Here is a 26,177-nt window from a genome sequence, read left to right as displayed (position 1 = left end):
CATCGCTCAACGCACTAAGTCCTGTTGACCTCCAGGGCGTTAACTACCAAGGAAGCATGCATGGGATCGGGCTGTCGATCTTCACACAGCTTATTCCGCTGACTACTGTGGCTGCTGCCTTTGATACAAACGTGCCTTTTTAACCTAAATTCCAGTGGCCGTGGCCTCTTTTCTGATCTGCCCGAAAATAGCCCTGAGTTCTATTCTTTCTCAGCTGCCTCCCTTCCCTGCCTGCTATTTCTGCTGCCTTTGAAGAGAGCTCAGACCAGAATAGCCAGAGGCTGGAGAAGACCCGCACACCTTCCCTCGCTGCCTTCAGACCCAGGTTTCCTTTTTGTTCCCTGCCCACCGGTGGAGTTTTGTGCAGACAAAAACCTGGCGATCCCTGCCCTGGCCCAGGAAGAGGAGGAATCCTTTTAGGACCACGTAATGGGATGCCTGACAACACTCCTCGTTCCCGGGACGAGGATCCCCACCCCCAGAGTTGCCAGCCTCCAGGTGGAGCCTGGAGATCTCTCAGAATCACAACTGCCGTCCAGATTATGGAGATCAGATCCTGTCCTCCCAGGGCTCCCAAAATCTCCAACCCAGAACTGGCAACCCTCCTACCACCGTTGTCTCTTTGGCTATTCTTGGGGCTGTCTCTCCCTCCTCCCTTTTTGGACTTGTCTTGCCCCTGCAACTCACCAATACTTCCACCTTTCCAATAATACCTTCCACTAAGCCAGTGGTGGCGAACCTTTGGCACTCCAGATGTTATGGACTACAATTCCCACCAGCCCCTGCCAATTGGCCATGCTGGCAGGGCCTGATGGGAATTGTAGTCCAGCTTTATCCTGGAAGTCTCAAACCATCCTGCAGCTTCCGCTGTTCTCTCCTGTGCAAAACTCTGGGCTAGTTCTTTCTTCTTCATTGCCTCTTCTACACATGCACGCACGCACGCACGCACACACACACAAACGCTTCTGTGCGCCAACACCCATTTGTTCCAAACTGTAATCCATTGCCTGTTGATTGTATTCCTTCCTTCCCGGCCAACAACTTCCACGGCCTCCTCCTTCCTCTTCCTCATTCACCTGCTATGTGATGGATTTTGCCGCGCACGCCTCTCTTCTTCGTGCCTTCTGCATGCAAACAAATCACTCTTGGCGCTCTTCCTTAGCACATCTCTGACGCCCGGGTCACGCTCCGTCACTAGCCACCCCCTCCGGCTCCTAAGCCAGTCAAAGACACTGATCCCTTCTTCCTTTCTCATCTTAAATTTTTGTTTTTGTCTTTGTAAACACAATGGATGAGAGCAGAAGAGCCCCAAGAACTGTTTCCTCTCGTCTTTGTGCTGGCTCCGTTCGCTGGGTTCCAGCAAACATGTAAACGTGCTCCCCGCCTCCTCCGCAGGGGATGGGGGAAGCTATTCTCTGGCAGCTTCTTGTAAACATGGAATATCGAAAGAGTTTTATTTGCTGTCGAAATTTGGCAGTGGATGGAAGATGGATGGATGAGTCACTGGTGGAACAGAGGGATTGGATGGATGAAAGGAGAGAATAAAAGGGTTCAGGAGAGAGAGAAAGAGAAAGGCAGAAGAAGAAAATATGGAAAGGAGGGCTCTGGTTTTGGTGGGTTGTTTTGTTTTGTTTTCCTCCCATGTGTTTTCCGTTCTATCTTATTGGGTATCTGAGTTCCTACAAGGACTGGATGTGTCTCTGCATAACAAGATGGCTGCTTCTCTCAATTTCACCCTTCTGTCCCTTCCTCCTGTCAGTTTCTCTTCCTCCCTTCCTCCCTTTCTCTCTCCCCTCCACCGTCTCCGTCCATGTGCTCCTGTTTTGCATGGTTCAGGAATGGAAGAAGACGTGAAATGGATAGATGGATGGATGAATGGATGAATGAATGTAGTGTAGTGATGCTGACTCCCAGCTCCAAAGATGGAAATTTCGGTGCCAGGGGTAAGTTGGCAGCCAATTGCCACCTTCACTGGAACACTGGGGAAGGAAACAGATTTGGGGGGGAAGGGAAAGAAGGGGGAGGAAGTCAGAAGGGGGGCAGACAGGATAAGAACACAGGAAAGGTAAACAAAAGAAGGAAAAGTTTACTACCTAGCAACAAAACGCTCAAGGGAACATTTTTTTTACACATGCCCCGATTCATCCTCCCAACATTTGGCCTCTCTCTAGGGAATCCAGAGCATGTGAAAGTAGATAATCAGGGAAAACAATGCGGGGGTGGGTGAAGCAAGGGTGAGCAAGAAAGCTTGAGGAATACACCTAAAGATGTCTCTTCTAGGGTCTCTGAATTGGGAAATTCCTTAAGATTTGGGGGGCAGGGCCTGGGGAAGGCAGAGTTAAGGGTTAGGGTTAGGGTTAGGGTTAGGGAATTTTCAGGGACGTGATGCCATAAAGTCTACTTTCTGAAGCTACTATTCAATTCAATTCAACCTTTAAGCACAGCTGTCAAACTCGCGGCCCTCCAGATGTTATGGACTACAGTCCCCATCATCCCCTGCCAGCATGACGCTGGTAGGAGATGATAAGGAACTGCGTCCATATCTGGAGCTGAATTCTTCTGCTAGTGGCATATAAGATTGCAAATATATTTACATTTAGAACATTTAAATATTGGTATTGAAAACGTTTTCCAAGAACTTAGCCACTGCCACTGGTAATCGACGGACGACAATCACTTAACAAAAAGCGAGTGGTCAAATTTAGATGAATTACGCCTCGGAAGCAACAAAGGGTGGATTAAAATCATGCGCAGGTTACTATGAAGATGGCATTCCAGGAGGATATGAGATATGGCAGTGGTGGAGAACCTATGGCACGGGTGCCAGAGGTGGCACTCAGAGCCTTCTTTGTGGGCACGCGAGCTGTTGCCCCAGATAGAATGCCGGCAGTGGCGTGGCATGGGATGAGGAGGTCATGGACATACTGCGCACGCCTGCAGGTGTGAGGGTGTTTCCAGAGGCAGGCCCGGGGGGGGGTGTTTGGGACATTTCAAGGGCCTTCCAGGGCAGGACGGGGGCATGTAAGGGGCCCAGGGCGCATGCATGCATGCCCCAGGTGCTGTTCCCCCTCGCTCCGTCCCCGGCACTCAGTTTCTAAAAGGTTCGCCATCACTGAGATATGGTTTCAGGAGATCCACATCCGCAACGGCATAGTCTCTGTTGCTTGGGAATTTGGAGGTGTCTCCCAGAAGTCACCGCTGATGGGAAACTGTTGAGGCGGGCTAACATACATGCACGGCGTTGCTTAATGGACGACAGCGACGTGAGATATTTAGCTCTTGCTCTCTGCTGAAGCTACTGTCGTTTCCCCAAGGGAACCAGTCTCTGTGGTATAGATATCAGCTGTACTTCTGGGAGAGCTCTCAGCTCCTCCTGCAGGTTGAGAACAACTAAATAGGGATGCCAGCTTCAGGTTGGGACTCACCTGGAGATTTTGTGGGCGGAGCCTGAAGTGGGAGGGGCTTGGGAAGGGGGCAGGACTTCAGTAGGGCAGAATGCCACAGAGTTCACCGTCGAATGCCGCCATTTTCTCGAGGAGAACTAGTCCCTGTTGCCTGAAGATAAATTCTAACTGCAGACAATCTCCAGACACTACCTGGAGGTTGATAACCTTGAACTCTAAAATCAAAGCGGGAATTGGTTTTGAAGAGGCATTCATCGTTGGGCCTTGAGTTGGTGTGCAACACGGGAAAAGACTCAAGATTGCAGTGGGCAGTTGTAAGCCTGCTTATTCCCAAACACTGTGATTTGTATCGTTTGGATCCAGTGATGGTGGGAGCAGGGATTTCTTTTCTCCGACAGAAAAAGAGCCAGTGGGGAAGAGGCAGAACAGAGGGCAAAAGCGGGAGATTCGGATCGTTCAAGATGCTCCCTTTATCCTCAGAGGGTTAAGAAAAGAAATGCAAGAGGTTGGGGCATCTATATGTGAACCTGCATGGCGTCGTGGTGAAGAGCAGGTGGATTCTAATCTGGAGAACCGGGTTTGATTCCCCACTCCTCCACCTGAGTGGCAGAGGCTTATCTGGTGAACCAGATACGTTTCCACACTCCTGCATCCCTGCTGGGTGACCTTGGGCTAGTCACAGTTCTCTCTGAACTCCCTCAACTGTGACTAGACCAGTGGTTCCCAAACTTATTTGGCCTACATTTGCTAGAAAAAAAATATTACTTAAGCCCTGGAAATTAATTTTTTAAATTTTAATAGCAATTAAACAGAAAGATATATGCATTTATGTTTCTACCTGTGGCCATCACACGCCCCCCCTGGATGGCTGCGGCACACAGGGCATACCCCGGGAATCACTGGACTAGACCAAGGTCACCCAGCAGGAATGTAGGAGGGCAGAAACATATCTGGTTCACCAGATAAGCCTCCGCCACTCAGAGGGAGGAGTGGGGAATCAAACCTGGTTCTCCAGATTAGCATCCATCTGCTCTTAACCACGACACAAAGAGTATAATGCCTTAAAGTTAAATCTCCAATGGAGCCATTTTCTCCAGCGGAACCAATCTCTATAGCCGTGGTGGCGAACCTTTGGCACTCCAGATGTTATGGACTACAATTCCCATCAGGCCCCTCTGGAAACGGCCAACCGTACCAGGTAAGCTGTTCTCCGAATGCATGTCATTAATTACAAACGTTAGGTTTAAAAAACAAACAATAAATGGCTGGGGTGTATTCTTTTTAATATCTCTTTGCTAAAAATCAGGCGTGAGTGGGCAGGGAAGCAAATGATTGGGGAGGAGAGGGGTACAGATAAAAAAAATAAACCTCTTAACGGGCCCGTCCGCTCTAGGTTTCCTGGATACTCACATCCAAAGTTGATGGCACAAGAAGCCACAATGATGAGCACACCCCCGACAAGGGCAACGACGCTCAGCAGTTTCGCCACCCTCCCCAGGCGCCGGGCCCCGTCGATGTCCCCTTGCTGGAAGCTGTTCCGGGACTGGCGAGGAGGTAAAAGAGGAGACGCATGAGGCAATTGAGCCAATAGCCTTAAGGGGGAACTGAGCAAACATTTAAGAGCATCAGTGCACACATGCTCTAGTGCCGTGGTGGCGAACCTTTGGCACTCCAGATGTTATGGACTACAATTCCCATCAGCCCCTGCCAGCATGGCCAAATGGGAATTGTAGTCCATAACATCTGGAGATATAGGCTCCCTACCTCTTTCAAACCATAGGTATCAAACTTCAGCCCTCCAGATGTTATGGACTACAGTTCCCAGCATCCCTGTCAGCATGATGCTGGCGGGGATGATGAACATAATCCTCTCTAGAGCATAGTTAACTACAATAACTCTAGTGCATGCAGAATAAAAGAGAACTAGTACACTGAAGGAGCAGCATTAAATGCATTGGTTGAATGCTTGCACTGCCATACGGTCAGGAGTTAGAGCCTGTGGGTCCAGATATCCTGGCAACAAATGAGGAAGAGATATCAGCCATCCATCCGTTCCTTGGTTGGTAAATGAGTACCTAGCACACAGCTAGGGGGTAAAGAATAGCCAGGGAAAGCAATGGCAAACTACCCCACAAAAACGGCTTGCCTATGAAAGCACTGCTTGCAGTGGTACCCCAGGGTCGGACACGACTGAAGGGGAAACTTTACTTTAGGACACTGAAACTATTCACTACGCTGTAAGCCTAACTACGCACTGCATTTTATCAGAGGTTGTGCCGGGGTTTTCCACTTAAGTTGACAGCTGCAAGTCCTCCTTGGGAACTCAATTTCCACACGCAGGGCCCCTGGTTTGGATCATGACCGTGGCAGCAGCCAGAATGGGCACCAGGCCCTCCACCCTCCACTGTTTTTCTGACCTGAAATGGAGCAGCAGTGGCGTAGTGGTTAAGAGCAGGTGCGCTGTTATCTGGAGAACTGGGTTTGGTTCCCCGCTCTGCCACTGGAGCTGTGGAGGCTTATCTGGGGAACTAGATTAGCCTGTGCACTCCAACGCACGCCAGCTGGGTGACCTTGGGCTAGTGACAGTTCTGTGGAGTTGGCATGTGTTGGAGTACACAGGCTAATCTAGTTTACCAGATAAGCCTCCACAGTTTAAGTGGCAGAGCGGGGAATCAAACCCGGTTCCCCAGATTAGAGTGCACCTGCTCGTAACCACTACACCACGTTGACTCTCTGGCCAGTGAGCTGTTGGTGTTGAACCAGGCATCAAGGGTATTTCATAAGAACATAAGAACAAGCCAGCTGGATCAGACCAGAGTCCATCTAGTCCAGAATCCTTATGGTAGGGAACGCAAAAGCCGAGAAGCATCATCTTGCGGCCTCTTCTGCACCATGCTGCACAACCCATGGCTCCGCCATGAGTCGAGCTGCGGCCCCATCCTTGCCTGCCCACCGCGGGATCGGCAGGCAGTAGAGCACATCGTCTCAACTTCCCGCCACATAAGCGTGCGCCCGGCGGGCTTTCCCCCTCGCTTCGCCTGCGTTGGAAGCGGGGTCAGGCGCTTTCCCGAAAGTAGCCGAGCGAGGCGGTTGAGCCACCCGCCCCCATCCTTGCCCACCCTGCCGGGCGCTTGGTGTATCCATCCAGCTTCTTTTCCAGAATGAAGAAGCGGAGGTAAAAGGTTAAAAAAACCTATATATATGTGTTATGCTGTATTTTAAATGTCAAAAATTATTTAGCGGCTCCAAGTGTTTTCTTTTCCATTGAAAAGCGGAGGTCCAAATGGCTCTTTGAGTGTTAAAGGTTCCCTACCCCTGATCTAGTCCAGCTCTCTCGCTACTGCGCGAGTGGCCCACCAGGTGCTCTTTGAAGACTCCACATACAGTGATGTGAAAGCAGCGGCCTTCATGCGCGGCTGTTGCTCCGAGCCACCTGGACTGTTAAAGGCGACGGCAATTTACAGTCTCAGATCAAAGAGGATCAAGATTGGTAGCCATAGATCAGGGGTAGGGAACCTTTAACACTCAAAGAGCCATTGGACCCGCTTCCACAGGAGCCTTTAACACTCAAAGAGCCATTTGGACCGTTTTTCCCAAGGAAAACATGAGCTTCTGGGAGCCGCAAAATAATTTTTGACATTTTAAAATAAAAGATAACACTTCATATATATATCTGTAAGGGAGTTTTTTACCTTCTACCTCGGCTCATTCTGGAAAAGAAAAGCGGCATGGACGCAGCCCCGCCCTGATGCCTGCAGAGCAGGCAAGGATGAAGCCGGCGGCTTGGCCTTGCCGGCCGCCAGGAAATGCCCGCCCCGCCCCAATGGCAACTGAAAGAGGGGAAGCCCGCGGCGCAGCGTGGTTGACCGTGGGCAGTTGGTGCGCCCACCCTGCTGCCTGCAGGGCGGGCAAGGATGGGGCTGGCGGCTCGGCTTGTGGAGCCACAGTGCAAGGGCAGAAGAGCCGCATGCAGCTCTCGAGCTGCAGGTTCCCTACCCCTGCCATAGATCGACTTCTCCATAAAATCTGTCCAAGCCCTTTTCAAAGCTATCCAGGTTAGTGGCCATCACCACCTCCTGTGGCAGCATATTCCAAACACCAATCGCACGTCGCGTGAAGAAGTGTTTCCATTTATTAGTCCTAATTCTTCCCCCCAGCATGTTCAATGTTGGCCCCCTGGTTTCCCTCCCTCCCCAGAGTGGACCACCCCTGTTTGCGGCCCTCTCCCCGACCCTTCCTGCTCACCATGACAGAGTACACGAAGGCAACGATGTTGATAGGCCAGATTGGACAGAAACAGGAGAGGGCCGCTATGAATATGTAGTCTCTTGGCTTCTCGGCCTCGCCACCTGCGGAGCCCGCGGCCGAGGGCTGCCGGCTCAGGCTGGCCCGCGGAGACCCCGTCGCTCCTGCCAACTGGACCTGGGACCCTGACAGGCTGCCCCGCACGGCGGCCCTGGGACCACCGTTGATGCTGTTCTGGGGCTTCAGGTCGTTCAGCGAGGCAGATTTGGAGCGGGCGGGGGGGCTGGTGGGGGCCGCCGGAGTGGTCCCCAGCTCCTCCGCTGAGCCGGCCCTGATCCCCACCGGATCCCCGTTCTCCTGCGGTCCCTCCACGGTCTGCTCCTCGATGGTCACCGTCACCATCACAGGCGATTCCGGGGCTTTCGGAGCTGGGGGGCTCTGGGGGGGCGGCGCCGACGGCTGCACGGGTTCCGCCTGCTTCTCCGGCTCCACCTGGGGCTGCTCTTCTCCTTGCTGCCCTTGTTCGGGGGGGGCCTCCTTGGTTTCGGCGTCGTCCGACATGACAGGCAGAAATCTGGAGCAGAAAAGGGAGAGGGTGGGTGATGCATGGCGAGCAGATCGCTTCTCGTGCCCAGTGTGAGGGTGTTGACTGGCATCTGTTTTGAATGCCAAAGCTCATTGCAGGAAGGAACGAAGCCATAAGCTGCAGAGCGGCTCTGAGCAGGTGCAAAATGTTTTTGCCTCACCGCTAAACGTCCACTTACAGCTAAAACGCCCAGTCAGCTAGAATTCAGGTAGATTCCCCCAGGCCCCAGGCAGTCTTCAAACGATCAACTGCTACAGCAGTGGTGGCGAACCTATGGCACGGGTGCCAGAGGTGGCACTCAGAGCCCTCTCTGTGGGCACGCGCAAACAGAGTGCCCCCCCCCCCCCACACATCTAGGCTGGCCTGGGCTGCTGGGCTCGATTATTAGCATTAAACCTGAGACCTAGTTTTGGGGAAGCAGTGTAGGTAACCCTGTTAAGCACTGTTAAACCCCACTGATTTTCATGCAAAGAACTAAAGAAGAGTTTGAAGAAGAGTTTGGATTTATATCCCCCCTTCCTCTCCTTTAGGGGACTCAAAGGGGCTTACAATCTCCTTGCCCTTCCCCCTCACAACAAACACCCTGTGCGGTAGGTGGGGCTGAGAGAGCTCCGAGAAGCTGTGACTAGCCCAAGGTCACCCAGCTGGCGTGTGTGGGAGTGCACAGGGTAATCTGAATTCCCCAGATAAGCCTCCACTGCTCAGGCGGCCAGGAAGCTGGGAATCAAACCCGGTTCCTCCAAGATTAGATACACGAAGGCTGCTTAACGCCTCCCCTCGCCCACTGCTGCCACGATCCGCTTTACCTGGGAGTAAGCTTTCGGTTGCTGGCAGTAATGGGGCTTTGCTTCTGAAGGATAAACTTTCCCTCCTACAGAAATCGATTGGAATTCACCCGTTGGAAGAGTTGCATGGTTGCTTCAAAGCAAAGCCACCGACTACCATCAAGCTTACTCCTGAGTAACGCACGCCTTGGAGCCAACCATTTTTTAAAACTGAAACCTAAGTATTCAGGTTAAATTGCCGTGTTGGCACTTTGCGATAAATTAGTGGGTTTTGGGTTGCAGTTTGGGCACTCGGTCTCGAAAAGGTTCACCATCACTGTGCTACAGCTAGCTTGATCTTGACAGATCTTGGAAGCTAAGCTAGAATGAGCCCTGGTTAGCACTTCAATGGAAGAAGGGTTTGGATTTATATCCCCCCTTTCCCTCCTGTAAGGAGACTCATAGGGGCTGACAATCTCTTTGCCCTTCCCCCCCCTCACAACAAACACCCTGTGAAGTAGGTGGGGCTGAGAGAGCTCCAAGGAACTGTGACTAGCCCAAGGTCGTCCAGCAGGAATGTAGGAGTGTGCAAGCTAATCTGGTTCACCAGATAAGCCTCCACAGCTCAAGTGGCAGAGCAGGGAATCAAACCCGGTTCTCCAGATTAGAATTCACCTGCTCTTAACCACTACACCACACTCTCGGCATGGAAATCCAGGGTCGCTACACAGAGCAGGCAACTGAAAGTCACCTCTGAACATTGTAGTCGACCCACGTGGTCAGCGTAAGAACGAGACGAGACGCGGAGATAACATCTGGTGGAGATCGCCAGCAGCGGGAGCCCGGAGGTCCGTGTTCCTAGCGAGTCTCCCGCGTGCTGGTTCCTGGCACCTTTTATTGTTATTCTATCGGGGGCGTGTAGGAGGGAGGACCGGGGGGAGTTCCGGGAGAGCGGGAGGCGGGAGGTCGGGAGATCATCATGTGATGCATGATCTCACCTGGCGCTCACTTCGCAGGCGAGGAGGAAGGAGCGTAAAGCGTCTGAGTTTCCTAATCCTCACCTGGGGGGCAAGACCAATTTGTCCCCTGGCGCCCGGTGACTAGGCCAGAATTTCAGGTTACCATGACCTTACCATTATTGACTCATAGTGGGGATGAAAGAAAGAGTGGGGATCTTGGTCGCGACCAGAAGGCGGCTGTATAGGTCCGTTGGCGTTCCAACGTTCTACCACGGTGCTGCTGGGTCAGCAGTGCATTACTACATCTCCTCCTTTTTTACATTTTAGAAGGGGGACCGAAATGCTAAGGGGTGATTTAAAGGGACGCTTGTCTCCTCCGCCGTCTGGTCAAGCTGACCGAGCTGCTTGTGTAACATTAGAGCTTGGTTGCGGGGTAAGGGGAAATTCGAGGGCTTCTTACACACGTTACAGGCAATATTAGACACACATTGAAGGCGCAAACAAGATCCGGAGCAACGAGGCGCACAGATTAAAACCAATGCAGAGCTGCACAATAGCACTCTAACCATCACTCCCGGCAGCCAGCTCCAGAGGGCTGACCACCAATGGGGACAGAAACATCATATTTCAGATTAGATACAACTTCTTGCAGCTCACGTACTTTCATATGAATCAATTGGGAATTCATCAGAAAGATTAAAACAACACATATTATGTACATTCTCCACAACCTTGGTGAGTGTAATAACAATAAGTAATCAATAGCGGCACGATTGTCTAGGGAGTCGCTTGACGAAGATTCCTGCTGCTCGGAGGAGACCCAGAGCATCCAGAGCAATGGAGAACTAGAGTTGATGGACTTCGCATGGGCACAGGCCAGCCGGCCAATAGTCTTAACATTGTAAGAAGCGGAAGTCCGGGGGGACTCCCGCACTCAGGGAAGTTCGCGAGGAGAGACTTAACTCCAGCTTCGGAGAGAGGCGACCGCGTCGCATCCGACAGGAGGGGTAATGAAAGGCAGAGCGGAGCGGCGGCGGCGGCGTCCGGGCTCCCGGGGTGGAGCCTGGGGTAGAGACGATGGTGAGGCGACTGAGGCAACAAAGAGTTCCGGCAGAGAGTCGGGCGGGAATGTAATTAAACGTTCTCTCCCCGGTTATATCCAGGAACCAGCCCCTGGGGAGCTTAGGGATGTTTCCGAACCACCCGGGGGGGAATTGTCCTCCATGTGTGCAGTTCCAATTGGCCGGTACGCATGAATGGGCCCGGGTCGGTTTCCCGTTATGGCTGCGCAGTGATGCGGGCGCAGGTGTTAGATTCGTGGTTAGCGACAGTCTTGGTGACAAGGGAGAGAGCGCCAGCCGGGAGGGTTTGGACGACGGGTCCCCAGTCGGCGCTCATAGAAGAATACCTGATGGATGAGGCATTCATGAAGGGGCTTAGCCCCAGACTCCGCTTAGGAAGTCTCCGGGCGCTTTGCAGACGAAGGGAGCAGGCAGGAGCTAGTAGCAGGCTCCCCGACTCCTAGGTACTGGCCCAGGCAGAAAAGATGAAGAGCGTTGGCAGCGGCAGCAAACTGCTTCCCAGATGCTGGGTCTGGTGAAAGCCTTCGTCAGAGGGGTGGCCGGACATCGCCATCGGCAGGAGGCAAGCAGAGCAGGCAAAGGATGGTGGCCGCCCGAGTTGGCTGATGATGATCGCAAAGAGAGCGGCACAGAGGGTTCTCGGGTGTCTCGGGGTGGTCTTGCTGGCGCCCAGCATCTCTAGGAAGCTTGGCTGGTGAGTGCAGCTTTGCATCGTCTCCCCCCCCCAGGTCATTCCGGGTCTTTGGGCGCCATAGCGGGCGTTCCTGCTTGAGACCGCTGGGCTACGGATCCCTTTAGAGAGATGTGTTCCATCTCCGTGGGATGGGGGTTGGTTTCCTCCTGGCGCCATTCCATGGGTTGGCCCTGTCATGGCCGAATCGGAGTCCACAGGGACCTGTAGGAAGAGGGACTGAAACACACCCCTTTCCCCAGGTTATGGGGGGGGGGGGGCGGAGTCCACGCTTCAGGCTCAGCCCTAGAGCGGATGGCGGAGATCAGGATCGGGTTTTTGTTTGAGTTGGGGTTTAGAGTTTAGGAGTTTAATATAAGAAGGCTTGTTTTGCAGCCTGCATGAAGGTTTAGCTTAATGCAATTGTCCTACTGGGGGCCGCCTACTCCTCTTTCTTTAATTGTTTGACAGGGAGGGCAGGAGGTGAAGCGACCCTGGTGGGAATTGGCTTCAGAGCGTCATCAGAGTAGCGTCAAGGCGAGGGTCCGGGAAAGTACCTCGAGGGGAGGGGACAGAGGCGGGTCCTGGGGGGATTGTGGGTATGCATGCTTAATCAGCAACACAAAAGGGGCTTTTAGGAAGCGCCTTTTTGCGGGGGGATGGGTGCATCCGGAGAAGCGATGCAATCAGTAGCGATTAGGATAAGATTCCTCGTACAATAAAACAAAAAAAAGGGGGGGCTTTCTTTGCAAGGGAGTTGCACTTACCGTGGGACCTTGGTGGCTAACGCAGGAAGCTGGATGGTGCTAAAAGTTTTGTGATCGAATTATCTTGGGAATTGCCGCCTCGCCGAGACCCATCCTCTATAAAGGCGGTTTCGGCTAAGCGCCTGGCCTTTAACGTGGTATTGATAAAGTTGCCAGGCGCTTTGGCGTTTCATAACCCAAACAGGTTTGGGTATTAGGGAGACATAAATGGTGGCAGCCCCTTTTTAACCTGGGAGCCTGTCCTGGCAGTGCTGCGGTATCAGATCCGGGCCCAGATTTTACCTATCCAGGGAGGGGCCAGTCAGCCAATTGGCCCTCCCGCCTCTACCGGTCGAAAAACAGAAGGAGAAGAGGAGGGGAGAGGGAAGCAGTTTTCTTCACGGAAATTAGAAAGTAATTTTCGGAAGGCACGATTGGGATCAATGATCTGTGACGAGAAGCTTTTACCCATCCCAGACCAAAGTCGTTTTGACTCTGACCTCGTGAGGTCCCTTCCCCAGAGATTGACATGGATGTCTAAAGCGATGGGGCGGACTGTGAGCTGCCGCTCGAGTCCTGGGCTGTTGACCGGTGAGCGGGCCCGGATGCTCCGTCTCGTAGTTTGTCTCCCCACCCCCCCCCAGATGTGCGAGGGCAGAAGCCTCGGTCGGCCATCACTGGTCGCGGCCTTACTCGGCTGCCTCTGATGATTGGTAACATCAGCGCCGGTCTCCACCAGGCCCTTGAACATACATCCTTCTATGGCGCGAGCTCCAGGCATGGGCGGAGCTCCCGATAAGCGTCTCTCCACCGCCAAGCGACGGTGGTGTGAGGCTGCGCCATGTTGGCTGCTGGGGCTTGCTTAGCCTTTTATTGGGTCCGCAGCGTGGCAGCGATGGGGCAAGAGAATCAACTGGTAGCAGCTATGGCTCCAGCAGGCAACTCCCTGTGGGATGTTTGTCCAGACTTGGAGATGGATGGGTCGCTTAGTGCGTGGAGCTTCCCGATCACTCCGGGGACGCATATGAACAGTCCCCGTTCAGCGGCAGGAGCCTTTGGCAGCACTAGCCCAATAGTCCCGGTATTAGGATGCCGGGCTCGTCATACTGGGTTGGGGCGACAAGAACCTGCGTGGGGAACTTAACGGAGGTGGGCTGGGTGCATGCGGGCTTGATGATGCCACGAGAGGGGTGGTTTTGGCAGGGCCTTGGTGTTTGGGTCTGCTCTAGTATTCCTCCTCCCTTGGTCCTGCGCTGGGGAGGCGCCCGGGCGGGGAGACTTTCCCGACGGGCAGTCGTTTCTCCAGTGGGAAGCCTTTCTGGCATTGTGGGCACCGGGTTTTAGGTGGCCTTCTCCTCCCTAGGGGAGGACCCTCCTTCCATCGGGGTTGTAGGCCCCCCCCCATCGGGCTGCTCTACACTCCCTTCGGAAGTGTCCGGGTCTGCGAGCAGTTAAAGCAGTCATCCTGGAGGGCTGCCTCCCGCCCGGTGGAGTAAAGTGCTGCGGCGAGGAAGGCTAGCTTGGTGGGGCTGGAGGATCCGATGTCCTGGCAAGCCTTAAGCATGTGCGGCCAGATTCAGGATCTTTGCCCAGGCCCGTGATTGCTCTCGCGGCACTCAGTGGAGGCGTTCTCTTTGGCGCAGGCGCATGAGGGAGCTCTGCTTTAAGGAGCCTCTTCCATGCTATCTTACCTGCCTCTCTGAGCGCTTCCTGGAGCCTGTTCACCTAACCTTCGCATAGGAGCTCCTTTGGGGTTTTTGCCGGGATGGTGGAAGAAACTCTGGGTTGGCTGGCCGGCATTGGGGACTTTGATAAATGCCTTATATAGGCGCACTTCCAGAGTATGCGCACCGTGGAAGAGGTGGCCTCTAGAGCAGCGACAATCTGATGCGTTGGGGTTGGCGAAAGCATCATGAAACCGTAGAAGCTGGAGCGGCTGTGTAGGCGCCGCGAGGCGGCTCCCCCCCCTGCTGATGCATTGCTGGCGGAACTTCGCTTTCCAGATCACAAATTGTGCAGGGCTCAGGAGGCATACGCGAAAAGGTGAAGGTTTTCCAGTCAGTCCCGGAACCATTAGGTGATTCCTCGCGATTGCCAAGTTCCCAGCATGCCTCTCACGTAGGGGCTAGTGATTCCTACTCGCCTGCGCATCGCTTATGGCGGAGCTCCCAGTGAGGATGTTGCATAGCTTAAAGGGCGGTATTCGAAGCAACCCTCGGCCGAATGACGCCACCACTCCCCTCGGTATCTGTAGAGGAAATGGACCGGGGCACAATGCAAAAGAGATATCGGCATACCGCTCTTCCTCGTCAGGGTTTCTTTCTTCTGCAGATGCGTGTGCTAATACGGCCTTCTGCTAGAGTTTTGGAAACCCGCGCCATTGCGATGGTGCTGACGGAGGTGCAGTGGCTTCGAAGAAATGAAGGCTATGGAGCAAGGAGGGGCGCTGAGCCGCGGGAGAGTTTGGAAATGGGCCGAAAAGGAGCAAGGGGGGCAAGGTGAAGCGAGGACAGGGCGTCCAATTTAAGTGGGATAGGAGAAAATCTCCGGGGTTGAAAATTGAAGGTGAAAGATGTCGAAAGCGAGGAGCTACGGCCTACAGCAAGGGAGCCATAGGTCTGCAGGCTGATGGCGACATAACATTGTCTCCACGTCAGTAGTGCAGTAGGACATCGGGCGCCAGCGAGGCTTCCAATGGCGTAAGAAGTGCGCCCGATGTTTTCCCCAGTCCTTAAAGATTCAATGTCCCCCCCTCTGGGTTACCATGGACACTCGAGCTTCAATCTCCTCAACCAATTTGCGCAGCTCCCTTCTCTTTACTGGGGACTCCTGCCGCATTTCGCTAAACTTTCCAGGATTCGGTCAACGTAGCTTGTCATAAGCCCTGCTTTTTGCAAAGCTCCCATACTCACCGGTGTTCCGTCCGGACGCAGAGGAAGTGTCCTAGGGATCGTGCTGCATCTTCTGGATGCTTCGATCCAGAGGAGCAGGCGATACCGGGAAATCGGTGGTCCCTGGATGCGCTCGATCCAGCCGGATTCCTCGGTATCGCGGCCCTTTCCCAGGCGACGGTGAGCAGGGTGGAGGTTCGAGGATTCCCGGGTTTCGGCACCAGCTTGTAGTCCGCACTCCATCGTGGTCAGCGTAAGAACGAGACGAGACAGCTGGAGATAACATCTGGTGGAGATGCAGCCAGCAGCGGGAGCCCGGAGGGTCCGGGTGGTTCCTAAGCTAGTCTCCCGCGTGCTGGTTCCTGGCACCTTTTATTGTTATTCTATCGGGCGTGTAGGGAGGGAGGACCGGGGAGTTCCGGGAGAGCTGGGAGGCCCGGGAGGTCGGGAGATCATCATGCTGATGCATGATCTCCCACCTGGCTACGCGGCGGAGAGGAGCCAGTAAGCTGCCTGGAGCCTAATCCTCACCTGGGGGCAAGACCATTGTCCCTGCGCCCGGTGACTGAGCCAGACAGTTCATGACCCGTGACTCATAGGGGGATGAGGAGTGGGGGTGCGGTGCGACCAGAAGGCCGTAGGTCCGTTGGCGTTCCAACGTTCTACCACGGTGCTGCTGGGTCAGCAGTGCATTACTACAGAACATCTCTTGCCTTGAATACCCTCTGGGGTAGCCATGTCAGCTGCAACTCGACGGCATTTTACACACGTTCACGCAATCTACCACCCCTTCCTCCCATCCACATAAACAACTCTGACACTATCTGATTCTCTTTCCAGCAGATACGGGGTTGAATCCAGCCAGTTCTCCTCCTTTTTACAGCTCACCACCTTCATGGCTTTTGGTCTTTGCAGATCTCATAATCCCCAGCAGGGACGTTTTGGTGATTAATAAGGACACCAGATTTGATTCCCCACCCCTCCACCTGAGTGGCAGAGGCTTATCAGGACAGAAAGGTGGGATATAAATCCAAACTCTTCTTCTCCCAGTGATCTCCAGTATTGATGGAACACCTAAACTCTGAAATAAAATGTTGCACACATTAACTTTCTGACATGTATTGTCAAAGGCTTTCACGGCCGGATTCAACTGGTTGTGGTGGGTTTTTCCGGGCTGTGTGGCCGTGGTCTGGTGGATCTTGTTCCTAACGTTTCGCCCGCATCTGTGGCTGGCATCTTCAGAGGTGTATCACAGAGAGAAGTCTGTTACACACTGTGTCTACACACTCTAACCCTAACCCTAGACACAGTGTGTAGCAGACTTCCCTCTGTGACACACCTCTGAAGATGCCAGCCACAGATGCAGGCAAAACATTAGGAACAAGATCCACCAGACCACGGCCACACAGCCCGGAAAACCCACCACAACCTTTCTGACGTGTGTTTGAATATTTCTGCTAAAATTTAATGGAGAGGGAACGCCTGTCTGATCTTTAAGTCTTGATGTGTTTTTGAAATTAAATATTATAATTATAATATTAAATATTATAATTATAATATTAAACAGAGTGTCATTTCAGATTTCAGTTGTGGGAGGAAGAGACAAAACTAGGTAAGGCCCCAAGGCCCATTTTTGGGTAGTGTATTTTAAGGGCATTTGTTGCAACCCTTTGTGTTTACCCCTGACAGTTACTATAGCAACGCTATAAATTGCATTTTCTCACACCCTTCCTCCAAGCTAGTCAGGACCCGTTGCCCAAATCTGAATGCGCAAGATCTCTACCCAGATTATGCAAATTCCTTATCTGCACGCAACTAAAGGAGGCCTCTTGCCAGAGACGCCGCATCGTTGCATCGTTGTTCGCAAAGTCGTTAGGGCATGCCAGAGGTGGCTAAGTTGAAAGCCAAACATTTGGGGCTCTTGTGAGCCAGAAAATAAGGCACCGTATGTGCCACTTCGCATGTTAGGAGAGGCGAAACGCATTCAGCCAGGAGCTGCAGCCAATTATGACTCCACGACAAAATCATCTCTGTGATTTATGCCTTGGCGCAAGTCTGAAGCTAGTTCCCAGTTTTTTAATTGCTGCTCCTAGTTTTTTTTGATTTATCCATCCAGCCACAATGATTGAAATATGCTTGTTTCACATAAAGATGTTAGTCGATTGTATATTCCTCTGCCATAGAACAAAGCACGCTGGATCTTCTTTGTTGTAGAATGTTCCGCCTGGGTCCTAGTGCCTCCCTAACCCTGCTGCAGAGGCGTAGCTCCAAGGGGACGGGGGAGACGCACCGAGGGCACGCCCTGTGGGGGTGTGGTGAGGGCGTGGCGGGGGCGTTCCGGGGTGGGACAGGGGCGTGGCGGTGGCAGGGGACACACCAGTGCACCGTGCACTTCCCCCCCTCGCTACGCCTCTGCCCTGCTCCCCCCATCTGTTTGAAAGTAAAAATGCATTTTGGCATAAATGCTCTTGTACCAAAGTACCCTGTTCAGTAATGCGCAAAACGATGGTTTTTGACAAGGGCAGTGCATAAAAATGAACGACAATTCTCACTTTCATTTGGGACTATATTCTAATGCGTAAGCATACAATTTTCTTAATCACGGCACCTCAGCTGGTTGAACTAACATCTTTACGTGAAACAGAACATAATACTTTAAAGAACTCTGCATCCCAAAATAAGCTTGGACCACCACAAATGACACACCGCCAAACTCCCCAGCATGGCAAAGTGATTAAGAATGGCAGACTCTTAAATCTGGTGAACTGGATTTGCTACCCTTCTCCTCCATTTGAAGCCTGCTGGGTGACCTTGGGCTAGTCCCAGTTCTCTGGGGGAACGTGATTGTAAGCTGCTTTAAGGCTCTTTAAAGATAGAGAAAAGCAAGGTATAAAGAACAACCTTTTTTTGGTCAGGGGCTCCAGCAAGGGGATCGGTGCTGTTTCCTGGTCAAAAGCCTGGTTTTAATGCTAACTACTTCTTAGTGGGATGTCCGCAGGAGGCATTGACCATTTAAAAATTAGGGGAATTACCCCACAAAATAAGCCTTAGACTAACCTGAATCATACGCTCCAATGAAACACATGTCGTTCTCTGGACAAAAGAAATCTGGCTTTGAAGAACGGAACTATTTACAGACAGTCTGCATTTACAGACACATAGCTGTTGCCTTTATAGTTGTAAACTTAATTTTGTTTTATGTCAACACCTAAAAATGCAATGTGACTTAAGGGGCGTCTTCGCCGTTAGCCCCTTGGGCTGCTATTTTAAGTAAAATTCTGTCATTTGCTTGGACTAAAGAAGAAGAGAAGAAGAGTTTGGATTTATATCTCCCCTTTCTCTCCTGCAGGAGACTCAAAGGGGCTTACAATCTCCTTGCCCTTCCCCCCTCACAACAAACACCCTGTGAGGTAGGTGGGGCTGAGAGAGCTCCGAAGAGCTGTGGCTAGCCCAAGGTCACCCAGCTGGCGTGTGCGGGAGTGCACAGGCTAATCTGAATTCCCCAGATAAGCCTCCACAGCTCAGGCGGCAGAGCTGGGAATCAAACCCGGTTCCTCCAGATTAGATACACGAGCTCTTAACCTCCTACGCCACTGCTGCTCCCAACTGCAGAGCAGCAAGTTGTGCAGCACTAAAGCAGATTCTCGTCTAAATGAAGAACGGTTAGCTGCAAAGCAGCATCGGTTGCCTCCGGATCCTAGATTAATGTGCGGCTCTACAGACACAGCAGGTCAGACGTGCCAGAGTCAGCAAGCGAGAGAGGAAATGCACTTGATCTGTGAAGCAGCCCATGCAACAAACACCCTCCATCAGAAACGACAAGGAACGCTCACAAGTGGTTTCATATTACGGAGCCACTAGCTATTGCATTTCATATTACAACTGTGTGGTCCATGCCACACAGCGGGTGTGGGGGGCGTGGGGAGCCGCGAGCTATTGCATTTCATATTACAACCATGTGGTTCCATATTACAGAGCCACTAGCTATTGCATGCCAACTGATCTGTGTGTCATAGTGAAATTGGCCAACCTGAAGCAGGCTCTCGTCGTACACAGTTTGTGCAAAACTGAGCTTTAGGGGAAATGGAAGGTTGTTACTGGAGATGTGCCAAGCCAGAGGCGTAGCTGGGGAAAATGGAGCCCGGTGCAAAATCTGAGTTTTGCTCCCCCCCCCCACCGATGTTTGTGTTTTTTGTATTTTTAGTGTTTTTTCAGTTTTAAGCCTGCAGAGGATGCAGTTTTTAGGCTAGCAGCAGCAAACTTTCAGGGGATCTTTAGGAGACTATCCTGATGATACCAGACAGGTTTGGTGAAGTTTGGTTCAGGGGGTCCAAAGTTATGGACTCTCATAAGTGTAGCCCCCATCTCCTATTAGCTCCCATTGGAAACAATAGGGGATGGGGCACTCCCTTTGGGAGTCCATAACTTTGGACCCCCTGAAACAAACCTCACCTAACTTAGGTGGTATCATCAGGAGAGTCCCCAAAAAACTCCCCGAAATTTTGGTGCTGCTAGCCTAAAAACTGCGCCCCCTGCTGGCCAAAAACTGAAAAAACACTAAAAAATACAAAAAACAAACCTGAAATTTTTGCTGCCCCCCCCCCAGGCGCACGCCCGGTACAACTCGCACCCCCCATTCCCCTTGTAGCTATGCCTCTGTGCCAAGCTGCACTAAGCATTCAGTGCTGTTAAAGCTCAGTGAGAAGGTAAACCTTGTAGGTATCATAAATGTCCTTCCAGCCCTCCAGAGCAGCGCTGGAAGGAAAGGTGAGTGGGGGGGGGGGGGCAAACCGGAGGCGGCTCCATGTGGAGCCACCTCTCCAGCTCTGTAGATTTTCAGGGCCGTGGAAAACGGGTCCAAATGGCTCTTTTGGTGGTAGCCGACCCCTGGTCTAGTTGCTGTGTGTGTGTGTAAAGTGCCATAAAAATAACAACTAACTTGGGACGACCCCAGGAAGGGATTTTTGAGGCAAGTGAGAATCAGAGGTGGTTTGTCATTGCCTTCCTCTTGAGAGCCTTTGGTGGGGGTCTCCCTTCCAAGTACGGACTCTGCTTAGCTTCCGAGATCTGTTGAGACTGGATTACATCATGTCCCCTTCTTCCCCCAACACCTTGGTCTAGTTACTGCTAATCGGTTTAATCTCTTAACACCAATATTTTCTCTAGTACCATCTTTTCATGGGGATGGGCCATTGTGAGTAGCTGCACTGGCTGCAGAAAGAGTCCTTTTCAATCCCTGGTTTCTCCGGCTAAGAGGATCAGAATGGCAGGTGATACGAAAGACCCATACCTGAGATCCTGTAGAACTGCTGCCAATCAGAGAAGACCACACTGGCTAGATGGACCAATAGTCTTGGCAGAAAACTCAAGATTTTGCACCAGGCTACATTTTCCCTAGATACACCTCTGCTCATTTGTACAGGGCAGCTCCATGTGTTCTCTGGGAATAATCCATGCTGGGAACTCCCCATCCTTAGGATAGCCTGAAGCTGTGCAGGTCTTTCCGCAGGGCACCAAACAATCTAGAGGCTGTGTTAACACAGTTCCCATTCCCCTTGGAGACCACTCTGAAATAAATTCCACTGATTTCAGTGGGACTTATTCCCTGGCAAATTTGCATAGGATTGCAGCCAAAAGCGCTTAACTGATCCTCAGAGCATTGTTCCCTTCATTCTATAACCAATGCACTTGGGGATGCTTTCATGCGCAAACTCTAATGAAATGAACGGGAACTGTGCGAAGGGGCAGCTCTCCTTTGGCCTCCATCAGACTCAGTTTCTCGTCCATCCTTTCTCGTTCATACACTCAGTTTCTCGGCCATCCTTTCTCATCCATACACTCAGTTTTTTGGCCATCCTTTCTCATCCATACACTCAGTTTCTCGTCCATCCTTTCTCATCCATACACTCAGTTTCTCAGCCATACTTTCTCGTCCACACACTCAGTTTCTCGTCCATCCTTTCTCATCCACACACTCAGTTTCTCGGCCATCCTTTCTCGTCCACACACTCAGTTTCTCGGCCATACTTTCTCGTCCACACACTCAGTTTCTCGTCCATCCTTTCTCATCCACACACTCAGTTTCTCGGCCATCCTTTCTTGTCCACACGCTCAGTTTCTCGTCCATCCTTTCTCGTCCACACGCTCAGTTTCTCGGCCATCCTTTCTTGTCCACACGCTCAGTTTCTCATCCATCCTTTCTCGTCCACACGCTCAGTTTCTCATCCATCCTTTTGTCGTCCACACGCTCAGTTTCTCGGCCATCCTTTCTCATCCACACACTCAGTTTCTCGGCCATCCTTTCTTGTCCACACGCTCAGTTTCTCATCCATCCTTTCTCGTCCACACGCTCAGTTTCTCATCCATCCTTTTGTCGTCCACACGCTCAGTTTCTCGGCCATCCTTTCTCGTCCACACGCTCAGTTTCTCATCCATCCTTTCTCGTCCACACGCTCAGTTTCTCGTCCATCCTTTCTCGTCCACACGCTCAGTTTCTCGTCCATCCTTTCTCCTGGGGGTTCTCTACTTTGGAACCTCTTGCACCAAAGCCAGACCGAAGGAAGAGAACAGCTGAGGACCCCTTTACGTGACAGAGTCCTGGAGTCTGCTGTAAATCTTACTAACAGCAGTGAAGTGTTTTTGAAGTATCACCAGAATTTGTGGTTGGATTTGCAAATAAGGGACAGGGGGGGGGAGCTAACTTCAGCCTTGTGCGTAGGCGCAGGTCGGTTAGAGAACCATCTGTCAGAGCCGTAGGAGGTCGCCAGGGCCCTTTCCTACCAGTTACCAGTCTTACACAACTTGGTGTGTGTGGGGTGTGTGTGTGTGTGTTTGTATAGGTGGAAACGGTGACAGGGACTGCCTGTTTTGTTTGCAATATTGAAGTTATATACCAGTTCTGGCTCCTGCGTGAATGTCACGCTGGCACGGAAAGACACTGCAACAGATTCTGTCTCTGACCGACACAGGCGTCCCAAGTAGGAGTATGGGCTCGTCAACAAATAACACCCCTCCGTGTGAAACGCACCTCAGCGGGCACCCGGCATGGCCACTCTTCAGCTGGCACGCAAACAAATCGACATGAGACGAGATCATAGAGTCGGAAGAGACCCCAAGGGACAAGTCCAACCCCCTGCACTGCAGGAACACACAATCAAAGCACTCCTAACAAATGGCCATCGAGCCACTCTTTAAAAACCTTCAAAGAAGGAGACTCCACCACACTCCGAGGCAGTGCATTCCACCATCGAACAGCCCTGATGGTCAGGAAGTTTTTCCATTAAGTTTAGCTGGCTCTTCATCTTAAGTTTCATACTTAACCATGTGTGCATATCATATAATATATACATATATATATATATAAGAGCCAGGCTACTCTGATCTCATCAGATCTCAGCAGCTGTGCAGGGTTGGCTGTGGTTTATATTTGGATTGGAGACCACAGAAAGATACCAGGGTTGTTGCGGTTGAGAGGACGTTAATGGCAAACCACCCATGTTAGTTGCTTGCCTTGAAAATGTGCTGGGTTGCCATAAGTCCACTGCAACTTAGCAGCATTTTATACACAGGTGTAAGTGCCATCAAGTTGCAACTGATTTTTGGGGACCCCAGCTAGGGGCTTTCAAGGCAAGTGAGAAGCAGAGGTGGTTTGCCACGGCGCCATCCTTGGTCGTCTCCCTTCCTAGTATTGTCCCTGGTTAGTTTCTGAGCTCAGAAAGATGCAGCTCTACCACGCTTCCTTCCCTAGACATGCACATACACACCTCATAGCATTCTGACATGCATAGTCAGCTCCCCACTTTCTGGATACTAATTTTCACACGCCTCCCTTCACACATGACAGCAGGCACACGTGGTGTTCGCCAGATGACGGGACAAATCCCCTTCCCCTACTCCTCCAGTTATGCCTGACCAAGGAACCGTCTAGCATCTCACCCCAATTATTGGCATTTATAATTATCAGAATGACTATTGGGGAGGAGCACGCCATGGCTGAGCAATGAAAATGAATAATAATAATAATAATAATAATAATAATAATAATAATAATAATAATAATAATAATAATAATAATAATAAGAAGAAGAAGAAGAAGAAGAAGAAGAAGACGACGAAGAAGACGAAGACGACGAAGAAGACGAAGACGACGACGAAGAAGAGTTGGATTTATACCCCCCCCCCTTCTCTCCTGCAAGGAGACTCAACGGGGCTTACAAACTCCTTTCCCTTCCCCCCTCACAACAAGCACCCTGTGAGGTAGGTGGGGCTGAGAGAGCTCCATAGAGCTGTGACTAGCCCAAGGTCACCCAGCTGGCGTGTGTTGGAGTGCACAGGCTAATCTGAATTCCCCAGATAAGCCTCCACAGCTCAAGCAGCAGAGCGGCGAATCAAACCCAGTTCCTCCAGATTAGAGCACACCTGCTCATAACCACTATGCCACTGCTGCTCCATATACTGTCAACTTTGCCTTCAGAAGGTCCCAAGTTAATTCCTGACATCTCCAGTTAAACAAAAAAGGGACCAGGTAATGGTTGAAATTGGTTTAATGGTTGACATTAAAGACAAAACCAATCTTGGTAAACTGGTAGAGTCTGTATAAAGCAGTTTTCTGTGTTCATGAGACTGGGAGATACTCATGTGTGAATAGGGGAAGATTCCCCCCCCCCCCCGCCCCATTTGATTAATTTGTGCGCCACTGATATGATCCTGGCAAATGACTATCGCAGCATAAGCGGGAAGCTGAGTTACACTCAGTGGGAGGATTCAAATAATTTAGCCACCGGTTCCGAAAGGACTCGGTGGTGGGATTACACCAGTTCTCTGAACTAGACAAAACATTAGCTACCGGTTCTATCAAATAGTTGCGAATAGGCGGAATCCCATAATTGGTTACCCTCCTTCTAAGCCGACAGGAGTGACTTTGGCTCAGATTGCATTATGAGGGCTACAAGAGTGGCGCTATATGATGGGAGTATTTCCTCCCATTAAAAAAAGCAGGCCCGCTCCTCAAACCATCCTGTTCTTTGCCATGTTGCTGTTCCATATTATCTGTCCCTGGCCAACTGCTACTGGTGAAAAGACAAGTAGCTGATTCTGGGGAGGTGTAAGGAACGGCGGATCCTCTTTTCTACAAAAGGGGGATGGATTTTTGAATACAAGAAGCAGATATAAAGCCAGCGAGTTTTACATAAGCTACAAACAGGGGGGATGCTGCGTATCTGGAAGGCATCGGAGCCTTGATCTTGGCCACTCTGAGTGGTTGTCGTGCGCGAACGTGCCTGCACCACACACGCGCGTCCATTCCACTCCAAGGAATACAAATGTAGGAGACAAGACAAGCGCTCAGTCCCTTTTTGCAGGAAATCCCAACCCGCCGGCCAACTCTGCTCTTGAGGACTGCCTCCCGCCCTCCCATCACTGGTGCCAGGCCCACGGAGTCCCTCCGTCCTCCTTTTTGCTTGCCTCATGTGTCACACAGAACCCTTCATCAGCCTTTCCTATTAATACTACCGCCCTCCCCACCCACTGGCGTCCAGGCACCCCTCTTGAGGCAAGCTCCCTTCCCCGACGCCGGTTCCCTCCCCCGGGCACCTCCTTCCCGAGGCCCATCCCCTCCCCTCCCCTCCCTCCGGCTCCACAAACCCCACATGTGCCGCCTTCCCCTGCCATGAGGACCACCCCAGCCCAACTCTGGGCCAGGATGCCTCTGCCGCCCTGGCCCGCTGCCATCGCCCCCCTGGCAACTGCCCTGCCAGCCCCCTCCCCCTCTTCAGTCCCTGCCCCCCAGCGAGCAGCCGCACCGGCGCCCCCCCCCCCCAGCCCCCTCTGGGCAGCTGTTCAACTTGCCCCGCGTGCCCTCCCGCCTTCCACACCCATCTTCTGCGCAGCCCACCTGCTCCTGATCGCCCCCCCCCCACCACCTCCCGCTCATCCCCCCGCCAGATTCCCGGGAACCCCATTTCTCCCGCCCGACGGGCGTCGCCAGGCGTCCACCTCCACCCCGCGACCCCCTTCCCCGCCCAAGCCCACCGTCCACCTGCGCACTCCCGTAGGCAGCCCCACCCACGCATCCCTTTTGTTCCCCCTCCCCAGCGTGCGTGTCGGCAGCGATGGGGCTCCCCGAGACCCCCCTCCGCCCACTAGCCCCTACTGCCCCCTCGCCACCCGCCGTGTCGCCGCCGCTGCCCGCACCTCTGCCGGGCTCAGTGGCCCCCTCGGTCTCCCCCGCCCGCTTGCCGCAGCACCGTTCCCCTCCTCGGCGGGCGGCTCCGACGCGGGGAGCGGCTGCCCCTCTCGCCTACCTGGGCTCCAGCGGGCAGCAGGGCGTGGGGTTGGGCGGCCAAAGGGCTGGCGAGACCGGCGCCCCCCTCCCCGCCCGCGGGATGGATAGATGGATGGATGGCAGGAGGCAGCCCCCCCCCCCCCGAACCCACCCCTCTTACTGGCTGGCTCGCTCACTCGGCGGCTTTGTCTGCACAGCCGCCCCTTCCCCTCCCTTCGCACTGGCGCGCGTCGAATGGGCGCATCGACGCCGCTTCTCCCCAGCAAGTGCGGCGGCGGGGATGGGGGGGGGGGGAGTTGTGGTTTGGGTTTCTGAGGCGTCAGCTGATCTGGACGGGCGAGACGGGGGCTGGTCCAGGAGGCGTCCCACGGAGCCTGCCCACCCACCCACGGACCGAAACTTCACATCAGCAAGCCACAAGTGCAGCCAGCTAGCCAAGAGCGCCAGCACCCAAAGTCCCCACGGGCATCCCTGCTACCGAGGAATGCAGTGCTGTCAGCAGAAGAGAAGCAGGGGCTGGGGAAGACCCGTGGAAGGGCTGGGGAGCC

At 52.7% G+C, this 26,177-nt stretch overlaps 1 protein-coding gene across 1 annotated transcript; it reads right to left on the bottom strand.

The window, feature by feature from the left end:
* Window positions 1-1,618: 1,618 nt before the first annotated feature.
* Window positions 1,619-26,085, bottom strand: PRRT2 (proline rich transmembrane protein 2). Its single transcript, XM_048517253.1, has 4 exons — window positions 25,790-26,085; window positions 7,650-8,223; window positions 4,815-4,947; window positions 1,619-1,979 (listed from the first exon to the last, which is right to left on the bottom strand). Exons 2-4 carry the CDS (start codon window positions 8,208-8,210, stop codon window positions 1,969-1,971), a joined length of 705 nt encoding a protein of 234 aa, XP_048373210.1. The 5' UTR covers window positions 8,211-8,223; window positions 25,790-26,085; the 3' UTR covers window positions 1,619-1,968.
* Between the last annotated feature and the right edge of the window lie 92 nt (window positions 26,086-26,177).

Source organism: Sphaerodactylus townsendi, linkage group LG15 (assembly GCF_021028975.2).
Source record: "Sphaerodactylus townsendi isolate TG3544 linkage group LG15, MPM_Stown_v2.3, whole genome shotgun sequence".
Lineage (NCBI taxonomy): Eukaryota > Metazoa > Chordata > Lepidosauria > Squamata > Sphaerodactylidae > Sphaerodactylus > Sphaerodactylus townsendi.
This window is presented reverse-complemented; position numbering and strand designations above follow the sequence as displayed.

Bases quoted from the DNA above. Each gene is read 5' to 3' on its own strand.
- PRRT2 (XM_048517253.1), bottom strand. From the start codon at position 8,210: ATGTCGGACGACGCCGAAACCAAGGAGGCCCCCCCCGAACAAGGGCAG. The intron at 4,948-7,649 runs GTGAGCAGGAAG...CCTCCTCGCCAG, and splicing joins CCTTCGTGTACTCTGTCATG to TCCCGGAACAGCTTCCAGCA.